We start from the raw sequence: 26,881 nt of genomic DNA on the forward strand, positions 1-26,881 counted from the left end.
GGCCGCGGCCCTTTGTGTGCGGGGAGCGGCCGCCATCGCCCCCCTTTGTGTGCGGGGCGGGTGCTCCCCCCGGCCCGTCCTGCCCGCACGGCCCTGGCGCTGTCACCGGCCTGAGCCGCCCGCCCCCGCGCACGGCGGCCCCGCTGGCGGCGGCCCCGGCGCCGCCCCTCGCTCCGCCGCCTCCATCTTGGTGCAGCGCAGCGAGCGGGGCCGCTGGAGGGACCGGGCCTGGGTGGCTCCGTCGGTCCGGGCCCGGTTCTCTGCTGTCAGCGCCGATACCCAGCGTGGGCCTCGTCCCCGCACCACACACATCCCTTAAAAAACCTGGGTTTTTGTTTTAAGGACTTTATTGGTTTTATTCTCCACACATTCTTTACATATGTCCTTGGCACTTCTTTAATTCTTTTTTCCCCCATGTACGTATTTTTTTCTGGCGTGGAAAGGACTTCACTTCTATGGTGGTGGCTGGTCTTATAGCTGTCACGTACTGGCTGGGGTGCCCAGGAGCCAGTGTTCAGTGCTGCTTTCCAATATCCATCTGAAAAGAGATGGAGGAGCCTGATCTCCACGGATCTGTGTTGTGTGTGCACACTGAAAAGACAAAGTTTTATTTTTATTAAATTGTACCTTGGTCACGTCATGGAGGGCTGTTTCTAGAAGCACATGCTCTGACCCACAGAATGCAGGTCCTTGCAGTTGCCTCTTTATGTGAAGAAAATGGGAAGCAGAACAATGCTGTCATCGGGCAGGTTCCATGTGGGGCTCTGTAGGTGCTTCCTGGCTGTGAACAGCTTCATGTGACTTGCTGTCATTTAGCAGAATCTGCACATGAAAGGCCTCAAGACCAGGGCCCAGCTCTTCCCTGCCTTTGCATTAAACCTTTCAGCTCTAAATACCCAAATGCTGAAGGCAGTGAGACTTGGGGGCTGGGCAGCTGCTCGGGGTGTTTACCATTTGGAGGAGTATTTATAGTAGCTGAATTAAAAAGTAAAGAATTTGAGGCAGATGAGCACAGTGAGATATCTTTTTCTTTTTGCTTGAGTTATGCTTGCTTGATAAGCAATTTTTAAAAAATAACTTAAGTGTAGTAAACCCATCTTGTTATCAAATCAGACTGGGTTTTAATTGAAAGGTTTATACCTTTACTCCATGACTGATAAAATTAGCTTTAGTCATACTTGATCAGATGAGGTGTTTTGATCATTAAATGAAAAAGTGATGTATTTTATGGCCAGAAAAATTATAAGTGTAATATGATACAAGTCACATCTCTAGGAGAGCTGTAATAATATCAGTCTAATTAAATGAGAGAGAAGTACACAAGTAAGAAGATTCCAAGCGTGTCTGTGCAGTTCCTGGGATGCAATGTGCTCCTTTGAGAGCTGAAATGCTGCCCGAAAATAACACTGTCCTGAAAGAGATTGTGGTAACTGTTGCCCCAATGTAGTGCTGAGGTGAGGGAAAAGTAGCGATACTGTTATCTTTGCAATAGCTTTGTGTCTTCTGATTTATATTTTAGAATTGAATCTTTCAGTGCAAACGTTTCACACCAGGTTTGAACAGCCCTCACTCACTTTATTTAGTCTATTCCACCTGTGTGTAATGGTCTGACAGGAAAACTCATTTCGGCTGGAAGTTCTGAGTGGTGGCTGAAGGAGATGCTTCAGCTGGGGAAGATCACTGAAATACAAACTTCTGTAAAACTGGTGATGAGTTTTGCACATTTGGGGTTTGGGCTTCTTGCAGTAGCTGGCTTCACTCAGCATTTTCACTGGGGTGAGGGTGAGAGTTTGAAGTGTCTTTGCATTCAGGTTTCAGTCACTTAAATTGATTCTTTCAAGTTACCAGAGGGAATTCAAAGGTCAGTGTAAGTTGTGAAATTCAGTTTTCCTGCTGCACTAGAGAAATATGCTTTGTCCGTATTTTTTCTCTTTTGGTGTGGGACTTGTGGAATGATTTGGGGAAGAGTTGTGCTCTGATGCTTCGTACCTTTAGATTACTGCAGAACCTGCCAGTGTATCTGTGGGGTCAGAGCTGTGCTGCTTCTCAGCGGCTTTTGTCCACAAAAATATCCTCCTTTTTTTCATCTATCTACTGAGTAAGCAACAAACTCAAAACTTGATTTCTTTTCAAGGAAGGCTTCTATTTCTGTAAGGTTTTGTTTTGTGTGGTAGGTGGCAGTTTGCTGAAGCTGCTTTTCTCATGAAAAGACAAAGTGGCACTGGGAAACTTTAAGACAGAATTAATTGCTAACTAATTACTGATGCAGAAAGGTTTCTCCCTGGTGTTAGCTACACAAATATCATAATATGTAATCAACATTTTACAAAAACCGTTTCAGAAGTCCAGAGAATGGCTCTGTGTTAATTTTACATGCAGTGTCTGTACAATAATTGAGAAGTTTGTTAATTTTTATACAATTCTAAATGTGCTTCAGGTATCACTGGTCCTTAACTTAACCTTTGGAACATAAACAACCAGGAAATTTTAATTCCCATGTATATATACAGTCTGTTGTTCCTCTGAGGATCTGTGCAAGCACTTACATAAGTTATGGCATGATTTGATTAGTAAGCACCCATGTAAAGTTATTGATAGGAGGACTAAGGCTTGCTAATTGGTCAAATACTAATGATCAAAATGAAGTAATGGTACACACTGGGACCTTTCCTGAGATGCCTAAGCATGTCTGAAGAGTTCAAAATTGGAAGTACCATCTCAGTGGCTTGGAGGTAGTCTTTTGGAAAACAAAACTGGAAATGGGAATGGGAATGCCAAACAAGTCTGTAAAACAGCTTTTCCTAACATGGATTAAACCTACTGTATTAAGGTAGAGGAAATGCACCTGTTATTGGTAAGACCTACAATTGATCTATAAGGGGGTTTGGAACTAGATGGTCTTTAAAGTCCCTTGCAAACGAATCCATTGTGTGATTTGATGAGAATTTCCTTTAAAGTGATACTTAGTGTATGTGTGTTTTTCCTTTCTCCAGTATGAAGTGGAACAGAACAGAATTTACCACCTGAAACTGCTGCTTCAAGTTCAGATCAGGAAAAGAATCTAAGTATACCACATCGTAACAACAACTCAAGACCAAAGAAGAGGCAACTTACACTGAAGAAGATACAAGGCTTGATCTGAAACAAGAAGTTTGTGCCTACTCAACAGCTTCAAAAGAGCACGTCCCGACGCTGCTATAGTAGTCTTTGTTTTCTCCAGTGCTGTAGTGAAACTGCCCAGGGCAGCAGCACTTGTATTCTCTAGAGCTTGATAGATCACCTTCTTTTGCTATCTTTTTCTTTCTCTTTTGTCTCTCTTCCTTTTGTTCCCTTTTTTAAATAATAGCAGTCTTCATCCTTAGAAACTTGTGCTGAAACAGAAGAATCGGCAAATACTACTGAAAGTGCAATATTTGAATATCACTGCGAGGTTGGTGCACGTGGTGGAGAAAGAGTTATATGTGTATTTTTAAACTTGGTTCTTACTAAGTTTTTAACAGAAGGGGGTGGGTTGGATTAGTTTTTTTTAATAGTTCTTGATAATAAATTCATTTAATAAGGAAGCCCTGGCACAAGTTGCCTAGAGCAGCTGTGGCTGCCCCATCCCTGGAAGTGTCCAAGGCCAGGCTGGACAGGGCTTGGAGCAACCTGGGACAGTGGAAGGTGTCCCTGCCCGTGACAGGGGTGGGACTGGATGAGCTTTAAGGTCCCTTCCAACCCAAACCATTCAGTGGTTCCATGACTCTTTGCTGTTATGTTCATGTAGTAGTAGTATGGTGAATTTGTAGTACCTGCAATATGGTTCTATTTAACAATATTTATAACCCTCAAGAGCTGATTACTGGTGTTTCTCTCTTCTAGTAACAGTAGGTTTGTGGTTCCAATCCCTTTAATCTTACAGCACAGGTATTCTTTTTCTTCCTCTTGAGTATTTGTTGGTGAGGTTAATAGTTCATATTCCTGTTATAAGATGTAAGAATTTGTTAATTAGCTGGTACAGCTGCTGATATATGAAGTATCTTTGCACAACAAATTTTAGTGCCACCTGAGGAATCTTTGAACTGAGGTTGTCAGGCTTTGGAGGATTGATGAGTTCTCTGTGCTGTGCTGCTAATGCTCCTTTAAACTCAGACTGTTCAAATGATGTCATGCAGTTGTAGTCTGAGCAGGAGGTGAAGCACTGTGGCTTTCTAACCCTAAGAGAGGCTATTCTGAGCTAAATTTTAAGTTAGATTTTTGTCATTTCCTCTCTCTGATGTACCTTTAGCTCATGGTTGAGGTAGAATGTCTGTTTGTTGCTTCCCTTGCATTGGAGGTGAAGTGATCATTTGGTGACTCACAAAAGCCTTTGGCAGGTTCATTCCAGCTTTCAGAGTGGGTTAATGCTCTGGCCTGTAATTCTCCTGGGATAAGGTATAATAACATACCATTTTCCCTTCCCCCAGTCACCCTACTTGCAGGACCAGTTTATTTTTGAAAAGTATTTCAAACTCTAGGATGGCTTAAAACTCTTCAGCTGTTGTGTTCCCACAAGGACATTTTCTTGTGTGGAATGTCTTGGGGTTGCCTTCCTCAAAAGATGAGGGTTCTTACCTTGGACTGATGCTGACAGGAACTAGTCAGTAAATCTTAGCAGCTTTATCAAGTGCTTTTTGTTAGATACTCAGAGAAAATGTGTCCCTTAAACATAATCCAGTGCATAATACAGATGTGACTGCTGTGGCTTTTGTCCTTTGAACAGTTTAGGCCGGACAGGAGGGGAAAGAGATCTTTGCTGGGGCAAGTTACCCCAGAAATGTGGTGGAACCTCTGTCCATGGAGGTTTCCAGGACTCAGCTGGACAAAGCCATGGCTGCCTTTGTTGGCAAGAGGCCTTTGAGGAGCAGAAGGATGGGCTGGAGTTCTCTGTGCATCTCTGATGGGGTCATGTTTCTGATTAATTATTTTCTGACATGTCAGTAGTTCATGACTTATATATGTTAAGGGTATTGATTTATGCCACTTAACTGCAGGCTGGTAGGATAAGAATAAGAGGGCAGCACTGATTAAAATTAAGAGATTGTTACTAATTTTTAATGGAAAGAAAAGTGAGATGTAGAGCAAGGAAATAAGCAGTGCATGTTATAGAAATGATATCGCAGCAGATTTAGCAGTTCACTGAATTCTTACAGCCTTGGGTGGTAACACTGTACTGTGGAAGTGCTGATCAGTGCTGTGGGATGGAGACTATTACGCAGTGTCCTGGGATCCTTTTGCCCCCTCATATCACTCCCCCACCTTCTGTTATTTGTGTTTTTCTTCATCTACATCTACCCCACGTGGGTCTGAACCAGAAGGGGGGAGAAGACCTCATCCTCTTGGAGGCCAAAACTCTGTCAATCTTTGCTTTGTGTGCTTGTTTCCAATTTATTTTTTTAATGTCAGTCTCAAAGACCAAAGATTTCTGCCCAAGAACCTCACAGCAGGTGTTTTTTGGTGCTCTTTGATCACTTCTAAACTGACTTTCAAACAGCAGAATAAGAATGCTGTGCCTTCTAATACATTGAGTAACTCACTGTGTTAGAGTGAGAAACATGACCCTTTTACAAGTTGCTCAGGTGTCTTTTATCTCAACTAAACACATTGCTGAGTAATTTTTAATCTCTCTGCTTGTTGCAGCAAGAAAGCAGAGAACAGATACGGTCTCACTCTGTTTCCAGATTAAATACTCTGGAAACGAACAAATAATTCTGTATATTTTAAGATGCATGTTGACTGTTTGGAGGGAGGAGGGTTGCTTCAGCTGTCTGTCTTGAACTGCAGTGTTTAGTGGGGTGTAATACATTTCATCTGATTTAATTGCTAACCTGTAAGTCCAAGTGCCCTGCTTTAAAAATGAGATTTGTACATCAAAAAGCCCATGAGTTTGTAAAGGGGTTGGGAATGTTCAAGAGTGAATCTGACTTGAAAAGAAAAAAACACCCCATAAAAGATGATGTTTTCATAGATGGCAGTTAATTTAGCAGTTTATTACACCTTCAGTTTAATGCTATTTTCAAATTTTGTGTATCTTTCTAGCACTTGAGCTTCTATGCCACAGGAATGTTAGTTTAATTCTGGTTATTAATTCCATAACTATGCAAAACTGTATAATTACTTAATACCGTTTTTAAGTATGAAAGACTGAACACACAAACTAGGGAGAAACTATGCAGGGATTTGAACCTAATTGTGTTGATTCAGAACTGTTGTATTTTCCTAATCACCTGTTTAATTTGGAAGAGCAGATACTTCAGATATTTTCAGGCTCTGGTATGAACCAGTGAATGTGGGAGTACTTTGAGGTGTAATACTTGAAAAATGCCAGTAGTCTGTTTTCTTCTAAGCCAGCTTTGTTTTGCTGTTACAGTTCTGGCTTGTTTTACAAATATGTTGCCTGCGTAAATTTTAAGGCTTGCTGTGTTAAAAAAGCTCAACTGTTTTAGTGGTTTTACCCTATTTTAAGAACAGAGTAAAACTTAAAACACATTTCAAGAATGTGTCAGTAACTTACACAAGCTCTTTGTGTTACTGTGTTATGGGGATGTGGAGGAAGGAAACTGATGTCAAATATTGATCTTTCCCTGTGCTTTCTGTGACCCAGATGAGCTTTGATCCAAACCTGCTCCACAACAATGGACACAACGGGTACCCCAATGGTACTTCGGCAGCGCTGCGCGAGACCGGGGTTATCGAGAAGCTGCTGACCTCGTACGGCTTCATCCAGTGCTCGGAACGGCAGGCCCGGCTCTTCTTCCACTGCTCCCAGTACAATGGCAACCTGCAGGAGCTCAAAGTAGGAGGTAACTGAGCTTTGGGACCAACACCAGTCTCTTCCACTTGTCATAAAGCTTCTTATCTCGTGGCTGCTGCTTCTTCTGGGGCTAAACTGACAGTGGATAATCCACCATTCCTGGTGGGAGCCCTTCCCAGTGCTTTGTGCAGCTTGTGGTACAAACTGGTGTGGAAAAGGAAAAGGTGCAATGTTAGGTCAGACTTGTCTAGCTGAGATGGAGGCAAGTACTTGGACTGTGAGAGAATTTACCTCTTGTACTCCCTATTTCTTTGTTTAGAATTTGAGGATGGCCAAGTGTTTTTCAGCATGAGGAGGCTGCAACTTCATGCTGATAATTACCGTGAGAGTGAAGTTTCTAAACTGTTTAATGGCCTTTGTTGTGTTGTCTGAACTTCAGTGTGTGTAGTCTGCTGTATAGTGAGCAGGCCAGGGGGAGGGAATTACTGTGGAATTACACCAGAACAGTTCATTAGCAACAGGAGATAATAAGCAGAATAACCAGAAAATATTTGCAAATCATGTGTCCTTCCTTGATAACAAAAGCACCCAAGTTCTACTTGGTTGTGTTTGGCTACAAGCAGTGAATTCTTAAACACAGCCATTTAGTGATTTTTGTAAAAAAACCCCAATCCCAAACAGGACTCTGACGACGTTGCGATGTTTGGTTGTCTTGCAGATGATGTTGAGTTTGAAGTGTCTTCTGATCGCCGAACTGGAAAACCCATTGCTATTAAATTGGTGAAGATAAAGCCAGAAATATTACCTGAAGAACGAATAAATGGACAAGTTAGTGCCTATTTTCTATACCTGCATCATTTCCATCCTTTACTCCAGCACAGAAACTGGGTTCATTTAGCATGGATATTAACTACGTACAGTATAGTTACACTGAAATATATTTCAGTGTGTTCTGGTAAAAATTCAGAGGTTCAGTTTGAGCTCTTACTTGGCTCCAAACACTTCTTAGAGCCAAGAGGTGTTCTGTGAGATTGAATAGTTGCAGTGTGGCATTCCCTGCTGAGTGTGTAGTAGAGGATACTGAGATTCATTTTGTGTTCAACAATGCCACTCCTGAAATGACTAGCAATGGAAATTTTTTTTTTTTTTTTTTTTTTTTGACTGGTAGGTTGTGTGTGCTGTTCCTCACAATTTAGAGAGTAAATCTCCAGCTGCCCCGGGTCAAAGTCCAACAGGGAGTGTTTGCTACGAACGTAATGGGGTAAAGCTTGCGTATTTTACTTGAACTCTTCACTGATCCATCACTGTGGTCTATTGAGAAAAAAAAAACAACAAAAAAAGTGCAATTTAATGTAGACAATTGACACTGCACTGAACTGTGCGGTTTTTGGCCAAAAAAAAAAGCATGCTTTGGTAATTACTACAAAACATAATGTTATTTAGACAGTTTGCTTGCTTATATCTGTGGAGAACTTCCTAGAGCCAAATAGTTGCTCTCTTTTAAGCTTGATGAAGTTCATGTATCCTTATCTTGAACTTCTAAGGTTCAGGAATTGGCCTTTAAAGATGGCCATGTACAAAACCTTTCAACTTGAGCTGCTTGTTACAGACTCACCAAAACAGCACGATGGAAAAAGAATGTTTTGCATGCCATGTTTATTATTGTTTATTTTCTTGCTAAATTAGGCAGATATTGTTATTAAAATTGTGTTAATCTTTCTGTGAAAGAACTATTCTGCAAATAGAGTAATTTTAATTAATGTTAATTTACAGGAAGTATTTTACCTGACTTACACCCCAGAGGATGTTGAAGGAAATGTACAGCTGGAAACAGGAGATAAAATAAACTTTATAATTGATACAAATAAACAGTAAGTTGGTATTGCTTTTCTGGCTTCATATTTTGTTTTAGTAGTCAGGCAGAATTCATACCTATTCCAGTAACTATTCTGTGAAATACAATCTTAATTTTTGTTTCAGTTTTGAGTTTACAGTTTGCTCTGTTTTTTTTCCCTCTAGTACTGGTGCTGTAAGTGCTCGTAACATTATGCTATTAAAAAAGAAACAAGCCCGCTGTCAAGGAGTAGTCTGTGCCATGAAAGTAAGTGATTTTAAGTTTCATTTGAAAATGGAATGCTATTTTGAAGAGTGCTGTTCAAAGTAATATTTAAGTTGTTAAGAGCTGTGAACAGTTTGGGCTGTGGGTGTAAATTGTGTGAAACGGTTTAAACGGCTCATCTTTGATACTGAGGCCCTTCTTGACAAAGAAAGTTCCATTGATTTCTGTTTATATATTGTGGCAGTCAGCTGTGTACACTTGGAAGTGCTGTACTGGGATTCTGAGTCTATTTTGCATTTAACAGAACCTGTTAAATGATTTACTGGTATGTTCCGATAATGGACAATTAAAACACTTTTTTTTTCTGTTCACAGGAAGCCTTTGGATTTATTGAGAGAGGTGATGTCGTGAAGGAGATATTCTTTCACTATAGTGAATTTAAAGGTGACCTAGAAACCTTACAGCCTGGTGATGATGTGGAGTTTACAATCAAAGACAGAAATGTAAGACGAAATCCAGTAAAACGGAAGCCAAGGTCCTGGGGCATAATTGCACAGCTCTCTGCTTTCTGCAGCTTTAAAAAAGGGGGGGGGGAGTTTCATTGAGGTTCACTGGGAAATGTCTGTTACTTTCTGTCTTCTCTTTGGGTGTTTGACTAATTTTGTGCTCTTAGGGTAAAGAAGTTGCAACAGATGTTAGACTGCTGCCTCAAGGAACTGTCATTTTTGAAGATATCAGCATTGAACATTTTGAAGGAACTGTAACCAAAGTAATTCCAAAAGTACCCAGCAAAAACCAGGTGAATTTCAGTAGTTAATTAAATTTGTGCAATTCTGGTTTTATTGTAGTGACTTCCAGAACAGTTATTGCCATTTCTCAGTACCTGTTTGCTGTGTAAGCATCATGTCAGAGTAAAGATTTACCCTTTTTTAAATTTTAAATCCAAAGAGGAAGAGTTAGGGTAGTGGTACATGACGGAGCGTGTGTTTTCTTTCATGTGTCAAATACTTGCTGTAAAATTTTGTGGAGTTAGGACATATCCTTAAAGCAAAAGAGTAGGGGAAAGGGGAAAAATATTTGCTAGGATAAGCCAGATCTGTGGATTCTTGTGAGCATTAACAGTTAATGAGGCTTTTGGGCTGTAATGTTGGGCTTGGAGAAGTGTTCATGAGCACTTCCATTAATGTTTTAGGTGAGTCTCTGTTGGTGTGGGAAGGTTTGGGGTGTTTTGAAGACTTAATAAGAAAGAACCTGCCTTTTAGAAGTGTTGTGAGTATGGTTATAAACTCTCTCTTGAAACAGTGAGAATTCCTTTGGCAGGACATGGGTGGGGCTTAAAAAACCCATTACCCAACCAACAGCTCCAAAAGCCATCTTGCATTTGGCAAGTTCCAGATGAGGAGTGGTGGAAATGGAGCAGAGCCTGAGTCCAGCAGGATTTGGCAGAAGCACTTGTGCTGTTTGCAGCTGTGCTGAGCCTTGCCGGTGAACTCACCCTTCCCACTGGCTTTTCTGTCCCCAGAGCGATCCATTACCCGGCCGCATCAAAGTGGACTTTGTGATTCCTAAAGAGCTTCCCTTTGGAGACAAGGATACAAAATCCAAGGTGACCTTGCTGGAGAGTGACCACGTGCGATTCAACATTTCCACGGACAGGCGCGACAAACTGGAACGAGCCACCAACATTGAGGTTCTCCCCAACACTTTCCAGTTTACTAATGAAACTAGAGAAATGGCAAGTATCCATCTCTAACAATTTCTCATTCTTGATGGGAAATGAAAGTAAAACGTGGGGTGTTTTCTACAAGAGATACAAAAAGCACTTGTGTGTTCCATTGCCTGCTCTGAAATCCAGCTCTCAGATGTGCAGTGCAAACAACGTAGAAAATTCAGAATTAACGCTCTGCATCTTTGCCTTAGAAGAATAAAATCTCAACTATTTTTTAATATCTAAATGAAGTTATATTAGGAAATTAGACGTTAACTGGCTTTCTTGGACGAGATTGCTGGCTGGTTATAGCAGACAGAAGTAATGTAGTCTTGAGCTGATTGTTTAAAATTCACATACTCGAGTCTAAACAGGTAAACACTCGTGTTCCTTAGGAAAACTGGAAGACCCTGGTTCAGGTAGTGAAAAGTGTAAATAATTGGAGGAGGCACTGTGAGCAGCTTTTGGATTTCAAATTTTTTGGCCAATCTCTGTCTGAGGGTCAGGCAGGAGGATGGTAGAGAGCAGAGTTCTCTCAATACAAAAAACTCTTTGTGGATTACAGGGACTAAGATGGATGTGCTAATGAGTATTACAGAATATCTTTAATTTCCGTAACTTGGAATGTTGGTTCTGTTCCAACTAGACTGTATCTTTGCCTTCCTTTGCAATTTGGAGTTCAATTACAGTGTTGTCACATCAGTGTGCTGTGAATTAGGGACCCTTGGCTGTAAAAAAACCCTGAGTTTTGACTTCAACCTTTGAGATTTTGGGTTTCTCTCTTACAGACTTCTCGTATTTCTACTCTGGCTACACACATCTGCCTGCCTGAGTTGAGCTGTCACTGGGGTGACAAGTGTTGGCAGCTTCTAGGAAGGTTGGCTGGTTTGCTGGAGTTTGTGAAAGCTGTTTAAGAGAAGAATGTACCTTTGCACTGTCATTCAGATCCTCTAAGCTTGTCCTGAGACTTGCTAAACTCTGTAATAACTGGGTTGAAGGGAATATGTTAATGAATTAACATTCTTAATTCTGGCAGGATCCGGCACTAGGGTTTGGGTATATTCTGTTCATCATTCAGCATTCCATTTCTAGTGGTTATCAGCAAGGCCACTAAACTCCTGTGTAACATGGGAGTATGTTCCCATAACACACACCCAGCGGGTATGGGAGTCTTGTTTAACAGCTTCTTTATAATTCCTTCGTTTGTGTCTGGAAATCAGATGGTTTTTCTCTTAAACTTCTGTCTGAGCACTGATTTTATTTCTTGTTTTTATAGGTAGTTGTATGTTTAGTGTGTGTTTGTATGATTTATGCACTCTATAGATGATACGGTGTTTGTAGAGCTGCCCCATTGTGTTCTCTGTGTAGTGGTACTGGCAGGTTCTTCAACTTCAGTCCTTGTTATAGTGGCTTAAATTAATATTCTCCACTCTTCATCATGAGTTAACTTCAGGAATGAGATGGGAAGAACTTGTCTGCATTTCAGGTTGACCGGGGCCGTGAGCGCCAGGGTTTACAAGGAAGGACGTTGTTTAAACCAAGTATTTTCCTAGGATTCAGGCCTTCCTGCCATCTCCTGACATGTGGAGCAGCTGCAGACAGATGTCACATACCAGGGATAAAACTGTAATTGTTGATTTGGCTGTTCCAGGGTGTGATTGCAGCAATGAGGGATGGCTTTGGCTTCATTAAGTGTGTGGACAGGGATGCTCGGATGTTCTTCCACTTCAGTGAGATCATGGATGGAAATCAGCTCCATATTTCTGATGAAGTAGAGTTCACCGTCGTTCCTGTAAGTGGGATTAATACTCTATAAAATCGCAGCTTTTAAAGAAATGATGCATGGTCTGTCTATAATGTGATGGATTTATTTTCCAGGATATGCTGTCTGCCCAAAGGAACCATGCCATAAGGATTAAAAAGCTTCCCAAGGGCACGGTTTCTTTCCACACCCAGTCAGAGCATCGTTTTGTGGGCACTATAGACAAAGAAGCCGCTCCAGCCAAAGCCACTAGCCCAAATAAAGGCAAAGAGAAGGTAATGCTGCTCTTCTGCTTGTGAATATCTGTTCTGCATTCCTGCCATTACAGACTGAGGCTGCTTCCTTAAAATCTCTAATTCAGCTGGGTTTGAAGCACTGTTTATTCTGTATAGATGTGAACTACAGCTGATGAGAGCAGTCAGTGAAAACTAACTTCTCTGAACAAGATAATAAAAGTATTGTTAATAATCACTAATGATCCTACTGTTGCTGAGGGTAATTCCCAGGAACCTGATGGGGAGTCACTACGTAAGATTCTAGTTAGAATTATTTCAGATTAAGTTTCACAGGGAGGACCTCTTACTGTTTTATTATGCTGCTTTAAACAGTGTCAAAATACTTAAAAGTTCCAATAGATGCTTCCTGGAACTGGTGGTAATACTTCATTGCCTTTTAAAATACTGTCTGGCATCGTTTAAAGCTCCTTACCCAGAGTTTGGTTGTGTTTTTGAGCAGTTACTGTACAACCACTGAGACTCCAATGAGCAGTGCTTGAACTGTGTGTAGGAAACTGTTCATAAAGAGGCAGTGACTGCTGAATTCTGACCTCTTGTTTTCAGGAAGCTGAGGATGGAATAATTGTGTATGATGACTGTGGAGTAAAACTGACCATTCCTTACCAGGCCAAGGATGTGGAAGGATCTACTAATCCCCAGATAGGAGATAAGGCAAGATAATGAAGTGTACTATTGGGAAATACTATTCTGGGCATTGTGGGGTGTGAGCTTCTCTTTGCCTTTACTTGGAACAAATGGAGGACAAGGGATCTGTGTAATATTACCTAGAATATTGTGTTTAAATGGGTCAATCTTCTGTATGAGTAAAAAATACCCTCCAACCTGGTGATTTATAGATGCAAATAGTATCTTACTGTGTAAATGATGCTTTTTAAATAAAGAACTTTTATCACTAAGTGGACACTGCTTGTCAAGAGGAAACGAATCAAGCATAATAAGAGCATAGAGACTAAGATGGATATTGAAGAGGGAGAATATTCCCTCATGAGCATACTGGCCTGAGACACAATGGACAGGGAAAAAGCTTGGAGATCAGGAAGAGCAAGAAAACTCTCAGAAGCCATTCTAGTTACTGGTTATTGTTTCTAAAAACTGAAACAAAGAGTGAAGTGAGGCGCATCCCACTGTGGGCCACTGGTGAGCAGTGTAGGGAAAGGAGGTGATCCCCATGGACAGAACGATTCTCATGTTTAAGGGGTGAAAAACTGAGTGCTGGAGGCTGGTTTGCCTTGCAGGTATCCCAGGTGTGATGCTGCTCCCTGGAATGTAGGAATGTCAATGGCTGACGTGGTTATGGGAAAGTAGTGACTAGGAAATGACTTTCCTGGAGAGCCCAGGTACTGCTGCAGAGCTACACAGCTTCAAAATTAGTTAGTTTGGGGGTCTTTTTGTCGGTGGTCATGGTTTTCTTTGCATTTTCCTATCTGGTATTGATTCACAACTCTTCACCAGGTTGAGTTCTGTGTGTGTGAAGTGAAGAGAACTGGGCTGCAGACGGCTGTTTCTGTCAGGATGCTGGGACGCAACTACAGCTCCAAGAGGCTCTTGGGATACGTGGCAGCCCTGAAAGATAACTTTGGGTTTATTGAAACAGCCAATCATGATAAGGAGATCTTCTTCCACTACAGGTGAATGACAGTTTTATATTTGATTGTGTGTCTGGGGGGGAGTGGGAGGGTGTGGAGTTTTGTTGGGTTGAGTGTTAAACCCATTTGCACTTTACACACACACAGAATATATATGTATTTATATATGCTTAGATATCTACAGTTTCATTTATCATCTCTGCTGGACTGGTTCAGGCTTTTCTGTTAGTCAGCAGTCCTGGTGTTCTGTGCCTCTGAATCCCAGGCCAAGAAATCCAGTTGTGTTATATATTTGAAATGCTTCACTTTCCTGAATGAGGATTCCTTGTAAAATGCTGAGGGATTTAAATAATTTCTGATAACTGATGTGGATGTTGGGTGAGCATCACTATTGTCTTGTAAATAAAGGAGAACTGTTTATCATTCTGTTCCTGCAGTGAATATTGTGGTGATATTGATAGCCTGGAACTTGGAGACACTGTGGAATACAGCTTGTCAAAAGGCAAAGGAAACAAAGTTAGTGCAGAGAAAGTGAACAAAACACATGCAGGTAAGGCTGTACCTGGTGTTTTCTGCCTCCAGGGCTCTTGGCACATGCTGAAGGGTAAAATTTGTTATTGATCCATTTACAATTGGAGCTGAGAGCAAGAAGATGCTCTGTGTGGGGTCCCTCATTGGTTTTGTGGAAGCTGCTGCCTGGGTTTCCAGAGACAAGCACAGACCAACAGTTCTGTGCACAGTAGCAATTCTTTGGATCTTTAGTATCCTCTGCCCTCCTCGCTTGGGGGTTATAAGGAGGGGCTGAGTGGCAGAACTGGCCAGATCAGTACCTGTGCTAATTGTGCTGTACCTCACAGGGGAAAGGTTGCAGGAGGAGAGCAGATGGGGGAGGGTATTAAGGACTTGGGGGTGGGGGGAATGCATACTTTGATTATTGGATGATTAAAGAGAGTAGGGAACGCAGTGGAAAAGAAGTGAAACACTTTGAAGCTTGAAAAGCAAATCATGACCTTAAGTTTCTTGAGGAAAATTTTTCTACTTCCATGTATGAAATATCAGTGTGATTTTGATTCGGCATCATGCAGTGCAAAATGTTGACTCCTGGTCAATCTGAATCACTTATTTAAATCAGTTTTAAAATAAACTATGATTAAAACATCCTGTTCTTCTACTCTGTCTCTTTTCAGTGAATGGTATCACTGAAGAAGCTGATCCAACTGTTTACTCTGGTAAAGTAATTCGTCCCTTGAGGAGTGTAGATCCCACACAGACAGAGTACCAGGGCATGATTGAAGTCATGGAGGATGGTAAGATTGGTTCCTCTTAAAATTAAGTGTTCCTTTCACAACTGCACAAGTTGAATTCACTGTAAATAGAGGTGTTGAAGGTTTTATTCACACTACAAACTGTATCCACACTGCTAAGCTGACTGTAAAAGCAGCATTTGTAATACTGGAAATCTGAAATCAGGTGGGAAAAGCCCCTCAGTTCTGTCTCATACTTTCCTCCCCAGGTGAGATGAAAGGAGAGGTCTATCCCTTTGGAATTGTTGGCATGGCCAACAAAGGTGACTGTCTGCAGAAGGGGGAGACAGTAAAGTTCCAGCTGTGTGTGCTGGGTCAGAACGGGCAGACGATGGCTGTGAACATCACCCCGTTCCGCAGGGCCACCGTGGAGTGTGTCAAGGACCAGGTGAGTGACCCTGTGAGCACCAGGGCTGTGGTGGTAGGAAGTAACTGCTCCAGCTGGCACAGAGCAACTGAGAACCACTTCAGCACTGGAATTTAGGGAGCTGTGCCCAAATGGATTGCTCTGGACTCCAGCTCTAGGGAACAGGTGTGTGTAACCCATGTGCTGCCTTATGCCAGGTTCTGGTGTGACTTGAGTAAAGGTGAGCTCAGAGCCTGGTTTGGTGCTGAATCATCAGAACTGCCAGGCAGCAGTTAATTCTGAAGATTTGGGTTTGAGATGTCCTAGAAAGTGCTGGTTTCTGCTGAACAGGATGTTAAAAAAGTGTTCAGAAAAACAAAACATGCACATGCTCTGCTTCTGGAAGAAGCTTCTTCACAGCACTAAGCAGTCAGTGATTACAGCCCACCTGAAAAGCAAAGGCTGATCTTCGTTGCATCTTGGCATGATTAAAAAGTTAAATGCTGCAATTGCTTTCTGTTTTTATAGATATTGTGCAGCACTAATCTCCAGTCATTTATGGAGAGGCTGGATGAGTATTCCTGGTTTATACATGAGTAGAATGGAAATAGAAGTAAATGGCTTCTTATCCCAGTGACAGGCCAGAAATGGAGTGGTTGCTGCTGTGGCTTCAGGGTGGAGTCTCAGAGCTTGGGGCACTGCTGTTGTCTGTTTAACACAGCTGCCAGGACTTGGGGCAGTTTTCAGAACTTGTTCTATAGACTTTAGGATTTAAATGTGACTTTACAATGCCAGGAAGAGTGCTTGGATTTCCAGAAGTGTTGTCTCCATACAGAATATTCTGATCACTGTAGAAGTTGCATTTCCACTTCTGTTAGGCACCACAGTTTTGGAGTTTTATTTGAAAGTAGTTAAACTGCAGTGATGAGTTAAGTTACTGCATCTGTCTGCATGCAGAGCAAATCAGTAACCTTGTGATGTGTTGCTTTTCAGTTTGGTTTCATTAACTATGAAGTTGGTGACAGCAAAAAGCTCTTCTTCCATGTCAAAGAAGTCCAGGATGGTGTGGAGCTCCAGGCTGGGGATGAAGTGGAGTTCTCTGTAATCCTGAACCAGCGCACAGGAAAATGCAGTGCCTGTAACGTGTGGCGTGTCTGGTGAGGCTTTGAGGTTGAAGGGGTTGACCCTGGCACAGTGTCTGCATCCCAGCAGAGCCCTGCAGGCTGTGTCTGCCTGAGCTGGATGTTCCTGGAACAGGAGCTCTGGATTCCAGCTGGCTCCAGGGAGAGCTGTACCTGAGAGTTCCCAGCTCCTAGACAGGATCCAGTGCAGGCAGTAGCAGCCCTCCAGCTCTTCCTAATTACAGATGGCTTGTTCTCTTTTTAATCTATTTTTAAACTCCCCCTTGTAGCAGGAATTTGGATACAGCCTTGCAAGTAGAAGTTAACGATAAGGAAACTGATGGTTTTCCTGTGTGGGTGCTGGCCTCTGGCCAACCCATTCCACAGTGCTGCCACCTGATTCTTGAAGAGCTGCTTTCATTTTTAAATAGAAAACTCATGTTGTTAGACACTCTTCTTTTTGGCATGGCATTTCGTACAAGTCATGGGTTTGGGGTATTCTTAACTGTTTATGCACTTGAAGAAAATAGCGTAATTTGTATTTTGTTTAAGCTTGAGATAGCACTTCAGCAGTAATAGAAAGCTGATGATTTTGTCTCAAAATTCTGTGTTCCCATCATCTTCAGAGATGTTAATGCTCTGCCATGACATACTGGCAACTTGCAAGCCTTTATTATTGCAGTTGAATCACAGAATGGGTTGGGTTGGAAAGGAACTTAAAAACCATCTCGTTCTACCCTGCTATGGGCAGGAACACCTTGCACCATCTCACGTTGCTCCAAGCCCTGTCCGACCTGGCCCTGAACACTCCCAGGGATTGGCAGCCACAGCTTCTCTGGGCAATAGAAACGTAGGAAACACTAGTCAGGTGTGCATGAGAGTAAATACACCACCTCTGCTGCCTGAAGAACACCCTCTGGAGAGCACTGAGCTCCTGCTGTTGCAGAGTCCTGTGTGGAGAGTAAGGTTTGGGGCAGGGACAGGCTGTCAGCCAGCTCTGCTGTCACACAGTATCAATTCTGCAGTCTCTAACTGCTATACATGACTGTAGTCAAGGACTGCAAAAGCCTGGGGTGCCGTGCCCAGCTCGGGGAGGTGACAGTGCCCTGTGTGTGCTCTCTTGCAGCGAAGGCGCCAAGGCCGTGGCTGCTCCGCGTCCCGATAGACTCGTGAACCGTTTAAAGAGCATCAACCTGGACGATGCCAACGCCCCGCGGCTCACGGTGCTCCGCCAGCCCCGGGGCCCCGACAACTCAAAGGTACAGACACCCAGGGCAGCATCACTCACTGCAGGGGCTGCTTGGCTGGGGTAACAACACTGCTGCCTCTGCTGGGGGCCTGAGCTGTTGGCTCCTGGGCTCTGCTTCTGTTCTGTTCTGGACTCCTGGCCTGCTGTGGGAGGGTGGATTGTTGTGCACAGTGCTGTGCCCTGTGTCAGTGATGTGTGCTGTGGTTTCAGAGGAGCACGCAGGAGAGAAGAAACCCCCTGCTGCCTGTGTTGGAGCCTTTCTGTCTTGATTTCTTGGCTGCTTTAGTTTGCTTTTCATTTATAAACGTCAGAGATAGCAAGTGAAATCCATTTACCCAGACATGGCTTTCACACAAAATTCTGCCACCTCTTGATAAAGCAGGAGGAGAGAAGTGTCTGGAATCTCTGAAGTGTTTTGGACTACAAGGAACACCCCACAGAACCTGTTTTGTTGCTGTCTGTGTTTCTGAAGACAAACATAACTAATTAGAAAGGTGCTGCTTGGATGGAACAGATCAGGTTCTGCCTCAAAGCCCAGTGGCAGTGCCTGGTTCACAGTTGGACGTGACGATCTTAAAGCCCTTTGGCAGTCTAAATGATTTCATGATTCTGTGGTGCTGGAGCTAAAAGTTTGTTCTGTTTTCCTTGCAGGGATTTGGTGCAGAGAGAAAGATCCGCCAGGCTGGTGTTATAGACTGATCCCAACCCCATGGCGACGTTGGGCCGCGCGGTGGGGCTGGCGAAGGGTACTGAATATCTCCCTGTTCATCCCTTCCTCCAAATTCTCAGAAGCTATTCCACCAATTTTAACACCTTCTCATGTTATGTTTAAAATTAAATTTACAAAACCATTTTAAATTTCTGCACAGTTGCATTCTGGAGAACTTTAAGGTGGCGCCTTATAGTATCACATTTTAGAAGCTTGTTTTGAATGGTGCATTTAACGCAACTGGTAACTGCAATCTCCATTGCCTCTGTGAGTAAACATAGACAGCTCTGCTCGGGCAGACCTTGTGGAATTCTGCACTACAGTTATTATGCTTTATCCTTGTTTTTGGCCAAGGTTTATTATGCCTTAGTGCTCAGTTGCATTATCTTCCCTCCCGAGTGGAAGGGAAGACTCACTTCAGCTCACTCTGCTCAAATTCTGAGGACCATGTGAGGGTGGAATAAGTTCAGTTTATATCAGATCTCCACAAACATTCAGATACCTTGAGTTGATGGCCAAATGTTACAGTGTTTTCCTAGTTCATTTAACTTGACTCCTTTAGCCAGTCCTTAGAGCTCAGTGCAAGTCTCTCCCAGGGTCGGTGGATTTTGTAGTGTTCTGGAACAGACAGTGCAGAATTTCATAAGGCTGAGGTGTGCCATCAGTGTGGTAATTTAAATATATTTAAAACAATGCACAAATCTGCTGCTGCTTAGAACACTGCAGCTTCTAAACCCAGTTTCTTTTACTGATTTAAATTTAAAAAGAAAGAAGTTGTGCCTGAAGTGGATACATTTTTTTTGTTCTTTTTGCAGCCGGCACCCAGTGTACTGTAAGAGAATAAATACTTAGGCTTTCCATAGCTGTATTGAGACTTTCATCAAGGTGAATAGTTGATGTCTGTGTGCTTTTTTTTTTTTTTTTGGTTTTTTTTTTTTTTTGGGTTTTGTTTTTTTGTTTTGTTTTGGGTTTTTTTTTTCCCCTCCCCTGCCCCCCTCCCTCCATTTCCCCAGTCACACTTTATCAAGCAAGAAAACTGAATGATTGGTCTAAGTATTACTTTAACCAAAAAGATCAGGAGTTACTTTTTGGAATAGAGGGCAGTACTGTGGTTTGGATTTTTTTGTTTTTGTTTTTTTTTATTTTGGTTAATTTCTTTTGTTTTGGTTTTTTTTTTTCCAGTTTGGTTTTTTTTTTCCATGTTACCTCTATTCTCAATTTAGGGTTTTCTTCTCTGGGAGATGCATTATCTTTGTAAAACAAAACATTGCTTTCTCCAATTTTTTTTCTGTTAATGGCAAAGAATGGAAATAGAATAAAGTTTTACTGATTTTGAAAAAAGCCTCGCTGTGCTCAGCCTCTTCTTTCCCCAGTGGGGGCTATGTTAGACTTGTGTTGTCCCCATCATGGGCTCATGGCATCTCCCAATTCTCACACCACCCTGAGGGGTTTCTGTGTTTATTCCAGTTTGCCCAAAGAAGGGAGCTTTCCCCGAAAGGCTCCCCATCATCAACACTTTACACTACTTATACATTATACCAAACACAGCAGCATTCCTTGATGACAAATTTCGTAACTTTTAATTAGTATCCAACCCCCTATTTAAGATTTCTCTCCCTTCCCATCCAGGTGCAGTTTCTCTTCGTTTGAGGTTGGGGTCTGCAGTAGGGGGTCAGTGGTTGTTGTCCCCACTGCTGGAATTAATTCCCTTTCTCCAGTTCCTGCTCCCTCCTGGTGCCTCTGAGCCACACAGCCCCTTCCTCTTGGGCTTGTGGTCTCTTACCCTTAAAAGATGAGCCAAGTGCACGATGCTCGCGATGCAGTTACTTACCCAGGACTGCCCAGCTGCAGCTACTCATTAACAACTTTTTTAAAAAGTACAAAGTGTGACTTAACCCCCTTTTCAAATCTCGAGGGGCTCGGTGTCATTCCCACTTTCAAAACCACAGGCTGCGGGTTCCGTGTCCTTCCCCCCTTTAGAGCCCCGTGGGTCGGAGTTGGTGTCGTTCCCCGTCTAAAGCCCCGGGCTGCGGGCTCGGTGCCGTTCCCCGCTCGGAGCCGCGGGCTCCGTGCCCTTCCCCCTTGTGAAAGCTCTGGGCTGCGGGACCAGCGCCGTTCCCCGTTTAAAGCCCCGTGGTTCGGGCTCGGTGCTGTTGCCGGTTCGGAACCGCCGTGTCCCGGCGTGTCCCGCCCGTGTCCATCCCGTTTCCCTCCGGTGTCCCGCCCGTGTCCCTCCGGTGTCCCGTCAGTGTCCCTCCGGTGTCCATCCCGTGTCCCTCCCGTGTCCCTCCGGTGTCCATCCCGTGTCCATCCCGTGTCCCTCCCCTGTCCCTCCGGTGTCCCGTCAGTGTCCCTCCCGTGTCCATCCCGTGTCCCTCCCCTGTCCCTCCGGTGTCCCGTCAGTGTCCCTCCCGTGTCCATCCCGTGTCCCTCCCCTGTCCCTCCCCTGTCCCTCCCCCGTCCCGCCCGTGTCGCGCCCGTGTCGCGTGTGCGGAAGCGGCGCGGGCGGTGACGCGCGGGCGGGAGGCGGAAGCGGCGCGGGGCGATCGCGGGGCGGCGGCGGCGGCGGGGCCGGGCCGGGCCCGCCGAGGCCGCGGGGCCATGACCGAGTACAAGCTGGTTGTGGTGGGCGCCGGCGGCGTGGGCAAGAGCGCGCTGACCATCCAGCTCATCCAGAACCACTTCGTGGACGAGTACGACCCCACCATCGAGGTGCGCGGGGCCGCGGGTGCTGGAGCCGGTGCGGGCTCAGAGCCGCGGGATGAGAAACGCGGGGGAAAGAGAACTCCCCTGTGCCGGGGGCTCTGCCCGTGCCGGGCGGGCGGGGATGCGCCGCGAGGTCCCTGCAGCCCAGCCCGGCCCGGGGCTCTGGGAGCGGTTCCTTCCCCGTTCTGCCTCGGGCTTCCTAAGGCAGCCAAAGGCGAGCAAAAAGGCCACCGCGGGTCTGTGCAGGGCGTAGGTTCTGCTCACGGTGAGGGTATTTATGATACTCTTTTTTTTCCTTCTCCTATTGAGGATTTTCTTTAAAGCAACAGGAGTTCTGTGTTTTGTAACAAAGGATGGGAGGGCTTAGAGTCTCATTTAAAATGTGATTGATTGAGTATGGTTTAAAATGTGATTGTTTGGGTAATATTTAAAATATTATAGTTTTAGATACTGGTGGTTGTTCATCAGACGTGGATGAGAATCACAAAATCCAGACAAGTTTGGGTTAGAAGAGACCTTAAAGCTTGTCTCATTCCACCCCCTGCCATGGGCAGGGACACCTCCCACTATCCCAGGTTGCTCCAAGCCCCATCCAGCCTGGCCTTGGACACTTCCAGTTATCCAGGGGCAGCCCCAGCTGCTCTAGAATAGCTGGAACAGCTCCTCTCTCACTCCTACCCGTGTTTTTATTATTATTTTTATTTTTCATCCCTATGCCCTGGGGTGGACAGGAGCAGTGCAGTGCTCACCCCAGGTCCCCGTGTGTTGCAGGACTCGTACCGGAAGCAGGTGGTGATCGATGGCGAGACGTGCCTGCTGGACATCCTGGACACGGCGGGGCAGGAGGAGTACAGCGCCATGAGGGACCAGTACATGAGGACAGGGGAAGGCTTCCTCTGCGTGTTCGCCATCAACAACAGCAAATCCTTCGCCGACATCAACCTCTACAGGTTGGGCAGTGGGGACAGGGGCAGGGATATTGGCAGAATGAAGCATTGAAGTGACTCAGTGAAGGCTCAGTAACAGACAAATATTAAATCTCTCACTTCTTTCAGAAAGTTCTGTCACTGTTCTGTGCCAGGACGTAGAATCACAGACAGGGCTGGGTTGGAAGAGACTTCAAAGCTCATCCAGTGCCACCCCCTGCCATGGACAGGGACACCTTCCACTGTCCCAGGCTACTCCAAGCCCTTGGACACTTCCAAGGATGGGGCAGCCACAGCTCGTCTGGGCACCCTGTGCCAGCACCACTTTTAGTCAGTTAAGACTGGGACAGTTTTTAGGGTTGTTGTGTTATTCATATCAATCCATATAAATATCTCCAAGGGGTGCCAGGAGAACGGTGTCAGATGCTTTTCTGTGGTGCCCAGCAATAGGACAAAGAGCAATGGCCATAAACTGAACCACAAGAAGTTCCACCTCAACATGAGGAAAAACTTCTTTCCATGAGGGTGGCAGAGCGTTGGAACAGCTGCCCAGAGAGGTTGTGGAGTCTCCCTCTCTGGAGACATCCCAAACCCACCAGGATGTGTTCCTGTGTCACCTGCTCCAGGTGACCCTGCCTTGGCAGGGGGTTGGGCTGGGTGATCTCCAGAGGTCCCTTCCAACCCCAGCTGTTCCGGGATTCTTTGATCAGATGCCATTTACAGCTACAGAATGGCATCTCTAGGAAAATGGGTGAGAAATCCAGAGTGGAGTTATCCATGGACAGAAAATGAAGTGTACAAAGTGCTTGGCCATCCTGCTGACCCCCAAGGTCCTGCTCAGCTTTAATCTGTTTGAATATTGAACTAAACCAGTTTTTATATTCAGAAAATAGTTCCTAACTTTTTTTTTTTTCAAATCTGTATTCCTAAAGAGAACAGATCAAGAGAGTGAAGGACTCGGATGACGTGCCCATGGTGCTGGTGGGGAACAAATGTGATCTGCCCACGAGAACAGTGGACACAAAACAGGCCCAAGAATTGGCAAAAAGCTACGGAATCCCCTTCATAGAGACCTCTGCAAAAACGAGACAGGTGAGGGGGCCCCCCAGGGTCTGACTTCTTCCTGGGAAATGCAGGAATGACATTTTTCCATGTGCTTTTGCCTTATTTACAGCAGAAGCATTTTTCAACCCCTTTACAGTTTTTAGCTTCTATTTCCCCACTCACTCTTAGCTTGAAAGAGTTCTGGGTTGGGCCAGCACAGGAATCACTTCAGACTCGTCCTGACTTCCTTTCAAGTGGGTCATGTTGATAAATAACATAGAGAATAAAAACATTTCGGCTCCTCTGAAGTTACTAAATAAAACTTAAAAGCTAACTAGGAAAAAAAATACTCAAAATAATAAATATAACTAAAACTAATACATATAGAGATAAAGAGACTGACAGTGGTTTTGTGGGAAATTATGTAATAAGAAAAAATAGCACATGCCCAAAAAAAAGTTCCAAAAACCCCCACCTTTAATATTGAAACATTCAATAAATACAACCACCAAAACCCCCTCTTAATAAACCTCCAAAACCATAAAAAAACTCCCAATAAGAAACAAATGCCTGCAAAACAATTCTGAAAAAATAATACTTATGTATTAAATAAAAATCACATTTTAATTACAATAAATAAATACCTTATTATAAAGTCTCACAGAACACACAGAACAAAAAGAAACCCACCTACTTTATACTGCTTCAAATAATGCTAAAAAACTGATTCCAGCCAATTGCAGCATCATTCAGTGTTGGCAGGAGGAGCAGCAGAGTTTCAGCTGCTCTCACTGGGGAGTGTCAGAGGCTCAGCTCGCTCACCCCAGACCTGCTCGGCTCTCTTGGCTCCTTAATGAAAGGCAATTAGCAGATTATGTTTGCAGACAGAATTCCCCAGACTGGACTAATGGGCTTCTCCAATGCCTCCTTGGCCACGTGTCCAGCCAGCCCTGCTCTGCCCGAGCAGGAGAACAGAGCAGGGAAGGTGCAGTTATTGAACAGCAGCCAGAAAATCCTAAAGAATCGAATTCTAAGAATTCTGAAACAGAGCTGATAAGGCAAGGAGCAGTTTGTTTTCTGCATGGAACCTCCCTCAGATATGGTTTTCCATGTTTGTTTTAATGGTTGTTACCCCAGGAGGGGTCAGGACTGTAAGGAGAGGGTTTGGGGCATCAGTGTGAGTTTCATCCTCTTATGAACCATGGGATGAGTTGGGTGCTGCTCTTCCTATAGAATTGTGTCTTTCAAATCCATTAAGGGGTTCTGGCATGGACAGATCAGTGATTTCAAAAGCTTCAGGGAAGGAAATACCTGACCTTGTGTTTGCCTTCAGGGTGTGGAAGATGCTTTTTACACTCTGGTGAGAGAGATCCGGCAGTACCGGATGAAGAAGCTCAACAGCAGCGAGGATGGGAACCAGGGCTGCATGGGACTGTCCTGCCTTGTCATGTGAAAAGGTGAGCTGGAATTCCACTTCTCCACTGGCTTCTTGTCTCTTTGCCTTCCAGCAGTTGCTACATGTGCCTTAGAAATGCTGGTTGCTGTAGGTGGGGTTTCCTCCTATCACACAACCTATTGATTCCCAGAGATTTGGATCCTACAATGTATTAATTCTCAAAAAAGAATAATTCCCCTCTAAGTTGGTGACAAAGCTTAAGAAAAGGAATTTTCATTCACATCACCCTTTTGGCTGATGGGTGGATGGAACAAGATGATCTTTAAGGTTGCTTCCAACCCAAAACATTCCATGATTGCCGCTGATTTCAATGGTGTGATTTTCTGTATCATTCCTTTCCATCTCCTTCCTTTGGGAAACCATTTGGGCTGTTGGAGAACGTGTAATTTCTGAAGAAACACCTTGAAAGAGGGCTGTGCACAGTTGTGCTGCTGAGTGATTGACTCCTGCACAGCTTCCCTCGAGCTGTGTTCCGTTGGAATGGGCTCGTTCCAGGATTAACCAAATAAAGCAGTGCAAGCAATGAAATCTGAGTTCCCAGCTGAGTGAAATTCCTTTCAGCAGTTCCCTGAAAGATGTTGCTCATGACTGTGAAAACAGACAGACCAGCTCAGGACTGGCACTGCTGCACTGCACACCCACCCCAGAGTGGGACAGAGATAATTAGTGCTAATTGGAGGTGCCTTTCTGTTCTAGATGCCAAGAAAACGTGGTTCAGGTGCAGCTGCTGGACGAGCCTCGATCTGTGCTGCCTCTCCTGCTGATGCCCTGCAGTGTTTTGGTGCCAGTGACAGACTCTGGGCACCAGAGTTAATTAGCACAAGGTCCTTTTTCGTGCTCCATCTGAAGAGAACATCCATGGCATCTACCTCCCTGCTCAGCTCACGGAGCAGCAGCATCTCTGGATGTGCTGGGATTCTTTTCTCACTGTGTTACCTGGGTTCGTTCAAGAAGAAAACCAGTCACAGAAGTGAACTATAGAGACTAAATGCTGTGAAAAAGATGACACTTTACCTCTAGAGTAAAAGCTAGAAGTGCTGTGTGTCCCCTGTCTGTTGGATTCCGTGCAGTGCTGTCAGAGGAGTGGCACAGTAATGTCACACGGGGTTGTGCCACCAGGAGTGCCCCTGTCCCCTCTCAGATGGGTGTCTGCTCTCTGTGCACCTGTACAGCAAAGTGCAACATCTCCAGTGCCAGGAGTGCCACCTACCTGATCCTCCATTTCTGTAATAAAAAGGAAAACCTTTCCTAACTAAGTGCCTGTTTGCTAAGAAGATTTGAAGTTGTCCCTTGGGTTGAGGAAAACCCCAAGGACTGGAATTTCTTGGGAGCTCATTGTCTCAAGCAGGCAAGTGTGGTGTGGGTGATCTGTGCCTGACAGGATCCTCCAGCAGGAATTTGGGGGCTGGAAAGTCCAGCAGGCACTTGTGAGACTCTTGGACAAGGGAGGGGACACACTGCATCTGTGTTTTACTTTCTTTGTGGGTGGAACAGTTTATATTCTGTATTGTTTTCCTGCAGCATTCAGATCTCTTCCAAGTTGGACCAAACCTGTCAGCTGTTCATTTTTAACATGAACTGCCAACATTTCTGGGCAGCTTCTCACTAACTAATCTGGTAACTGGAGGTTGCTTTGGACAGCTGCTATTCAGCTCTCTCTGTAACTTGCAAATTGTTTTATTCTGGTTTTCTTACCACAGACTCTTCAAAGATGTCTCTAGACTGTAAAATGTAGTTGGAGTTTCCTTGTCAGGGAAGGAGTGTGGGGGGTTGGGGTGACTCTGTCAGGGGTGCAGAAAGTGGCTGTCCCTGGATCCCTGGAAGTGTCCAAGGCCAG

At 44.3% G+C, this 26,881-nt stretch overlaps 2 protein-coding genes across 3 annotated transcripts; both read left to right on the forward strand.

Annotated features, from left to right (window-relative positions):
• Positions 1 to 2,973: 2,973 nt before the first annotated feature.
• CSDE1 (cold shock domain containing E1) lies at positions 2,974 to 20,254 on the forward strand. Of its 2 annotated transcripts, XM_042013283.1 has the most exons (19): positions 2,974 to 3,430; positions 6,623 to 6,821; positions 7,491 to 7,600; positions 7,941 to 8,033; positions 8,546 to 8,643; positions 8,792 to 8,873; positions 9,206 to 9,334; positions 9,505 to 9,630; positions 10,354 to 10,566; positions 12,191 to 12,331; positions 12,418 to 12,576; positions 13,141 to 13,248; positions 14,050 to 14,225; positions 14,621 to 14,733; positions 15,371 to 15,490; positions 15,697 to 15,875; positions 16,827 to 16,990; positions 18,081 to 18,213; positions 18,855 to 20,254. In XM_042013283.1, the coding sequence occupies exons 2-19, from the start codon at positions 6,623 to 6,625 to the stop codon at positions 18,900 to 18,902; spliced, it is 2,391 nt and encodes a 796-aa protein (XP_041869217.1). In that variant the 5' UTR covers positions 2,974 to 3,430; the 3' UTR covers positions 18,903 to 20,254. The 2 variants fall into 2 exon arrangements, with proteins under 2 accessions (XP_041869217.1, XP_041869218.1); XM_042013284.1 differs by lacking the exon at positions 7,941 to 8,033.
• A 1,195-nt stretch (positions 20,255 to 21,449) lies between these two features.
• NRAS (NRAS proto-oncogene, GTPase) lies at positions 21,450 to 26,774 on the forward strand. Its single transcript, XM_042013285.1, has 5 exons — positions 21,450 to 21,624; positions 22,390 to 22,568; positions 23,477 to 23,636; positions 24,922 to 25,045; positions 25,741 to 26,774. Exons 1-4 carry the CDS (start codon positions 21,514 to 21,516, stop codon positions 25,039 to 25,041), a joined length of 570 nt encoding a protein of 189 aa, XP_041869219.1. The 5' UTR covers positions 21,450 to 21,513; the 3' UTR covers positions 25,042 to 25,045; positions 25,741 to 26,774.
• The last annotated feature ends 107 nt before the right edge of the window (positions 26,775 to 26,881 follow it).

This window comes from Corvus kubaryi, unplaced genomic scaffold (genome assembly GCF_017639235.1).
Source record: "Corvus kubaryi isolate FWS band 111438036 unplaced genomic scaffold, C.kubaryi_AGA036_p1.0 split1-37355, whole genome shotgun sequence".
Lineage (NCBI taxonomy): Eukaryota > Metazoa > Chordata > Aves > Passeriformes > Corvidae > Corvus > Corvus kubaryi.

What these genes read in the sequence shown, in the direction of transcription:
- CSDE1 (XM_042013283.1), top strand. Translation starts at nt 6,623, where the DNA reads ATGAGCTTTGATCCAAACCTGCTCCACAACAATGGACACAACGGGTAC. An exon ending in CAAATAAAGGCAAAGAGAAG is followed by an intron (nt 12,577 to 13,140) that starts GTAATGCTGCTC and finishes TCTTGTTTTCAG; the next exon opens with GAAGCTGAGGATGGAATAAT. An exon ending in TGTAACGTGTGGCGTGTCTG is followed by an intron (nt 16,991 to 18,080) that starts GTGAGGCTTTGA and finishes GCTCTCTTGCAG; the next exon opens with CGAAGGCGCCAAGGCCGTGG.
- NRAS (XM_042013285.1), top strand. Translation starts at nt 21,514, where the DNA reads ATGACCGAGTACAAGCTGGTTGTGGTGGGCGCCGGCGGCGTGGGCAAG. An exon ending in AGTACGACCCCACCATCGAG is followed by an intron (nt 21,625 to 22,389) that starts GTGCGCGGGGCC and finishes CGTGTGTTGCAG; the next exon opens with GACTCGTACCGGAAGCAGGT. An exon ending in GCCGACATCAACCTCTACAG is followed by an intron (nt 22,569 to 23,476) that starts GTTGGGCAGTGG and finishes GTATTCCTAAAG; the next exon opens with AGAACAGATCAAGAGAGTGA.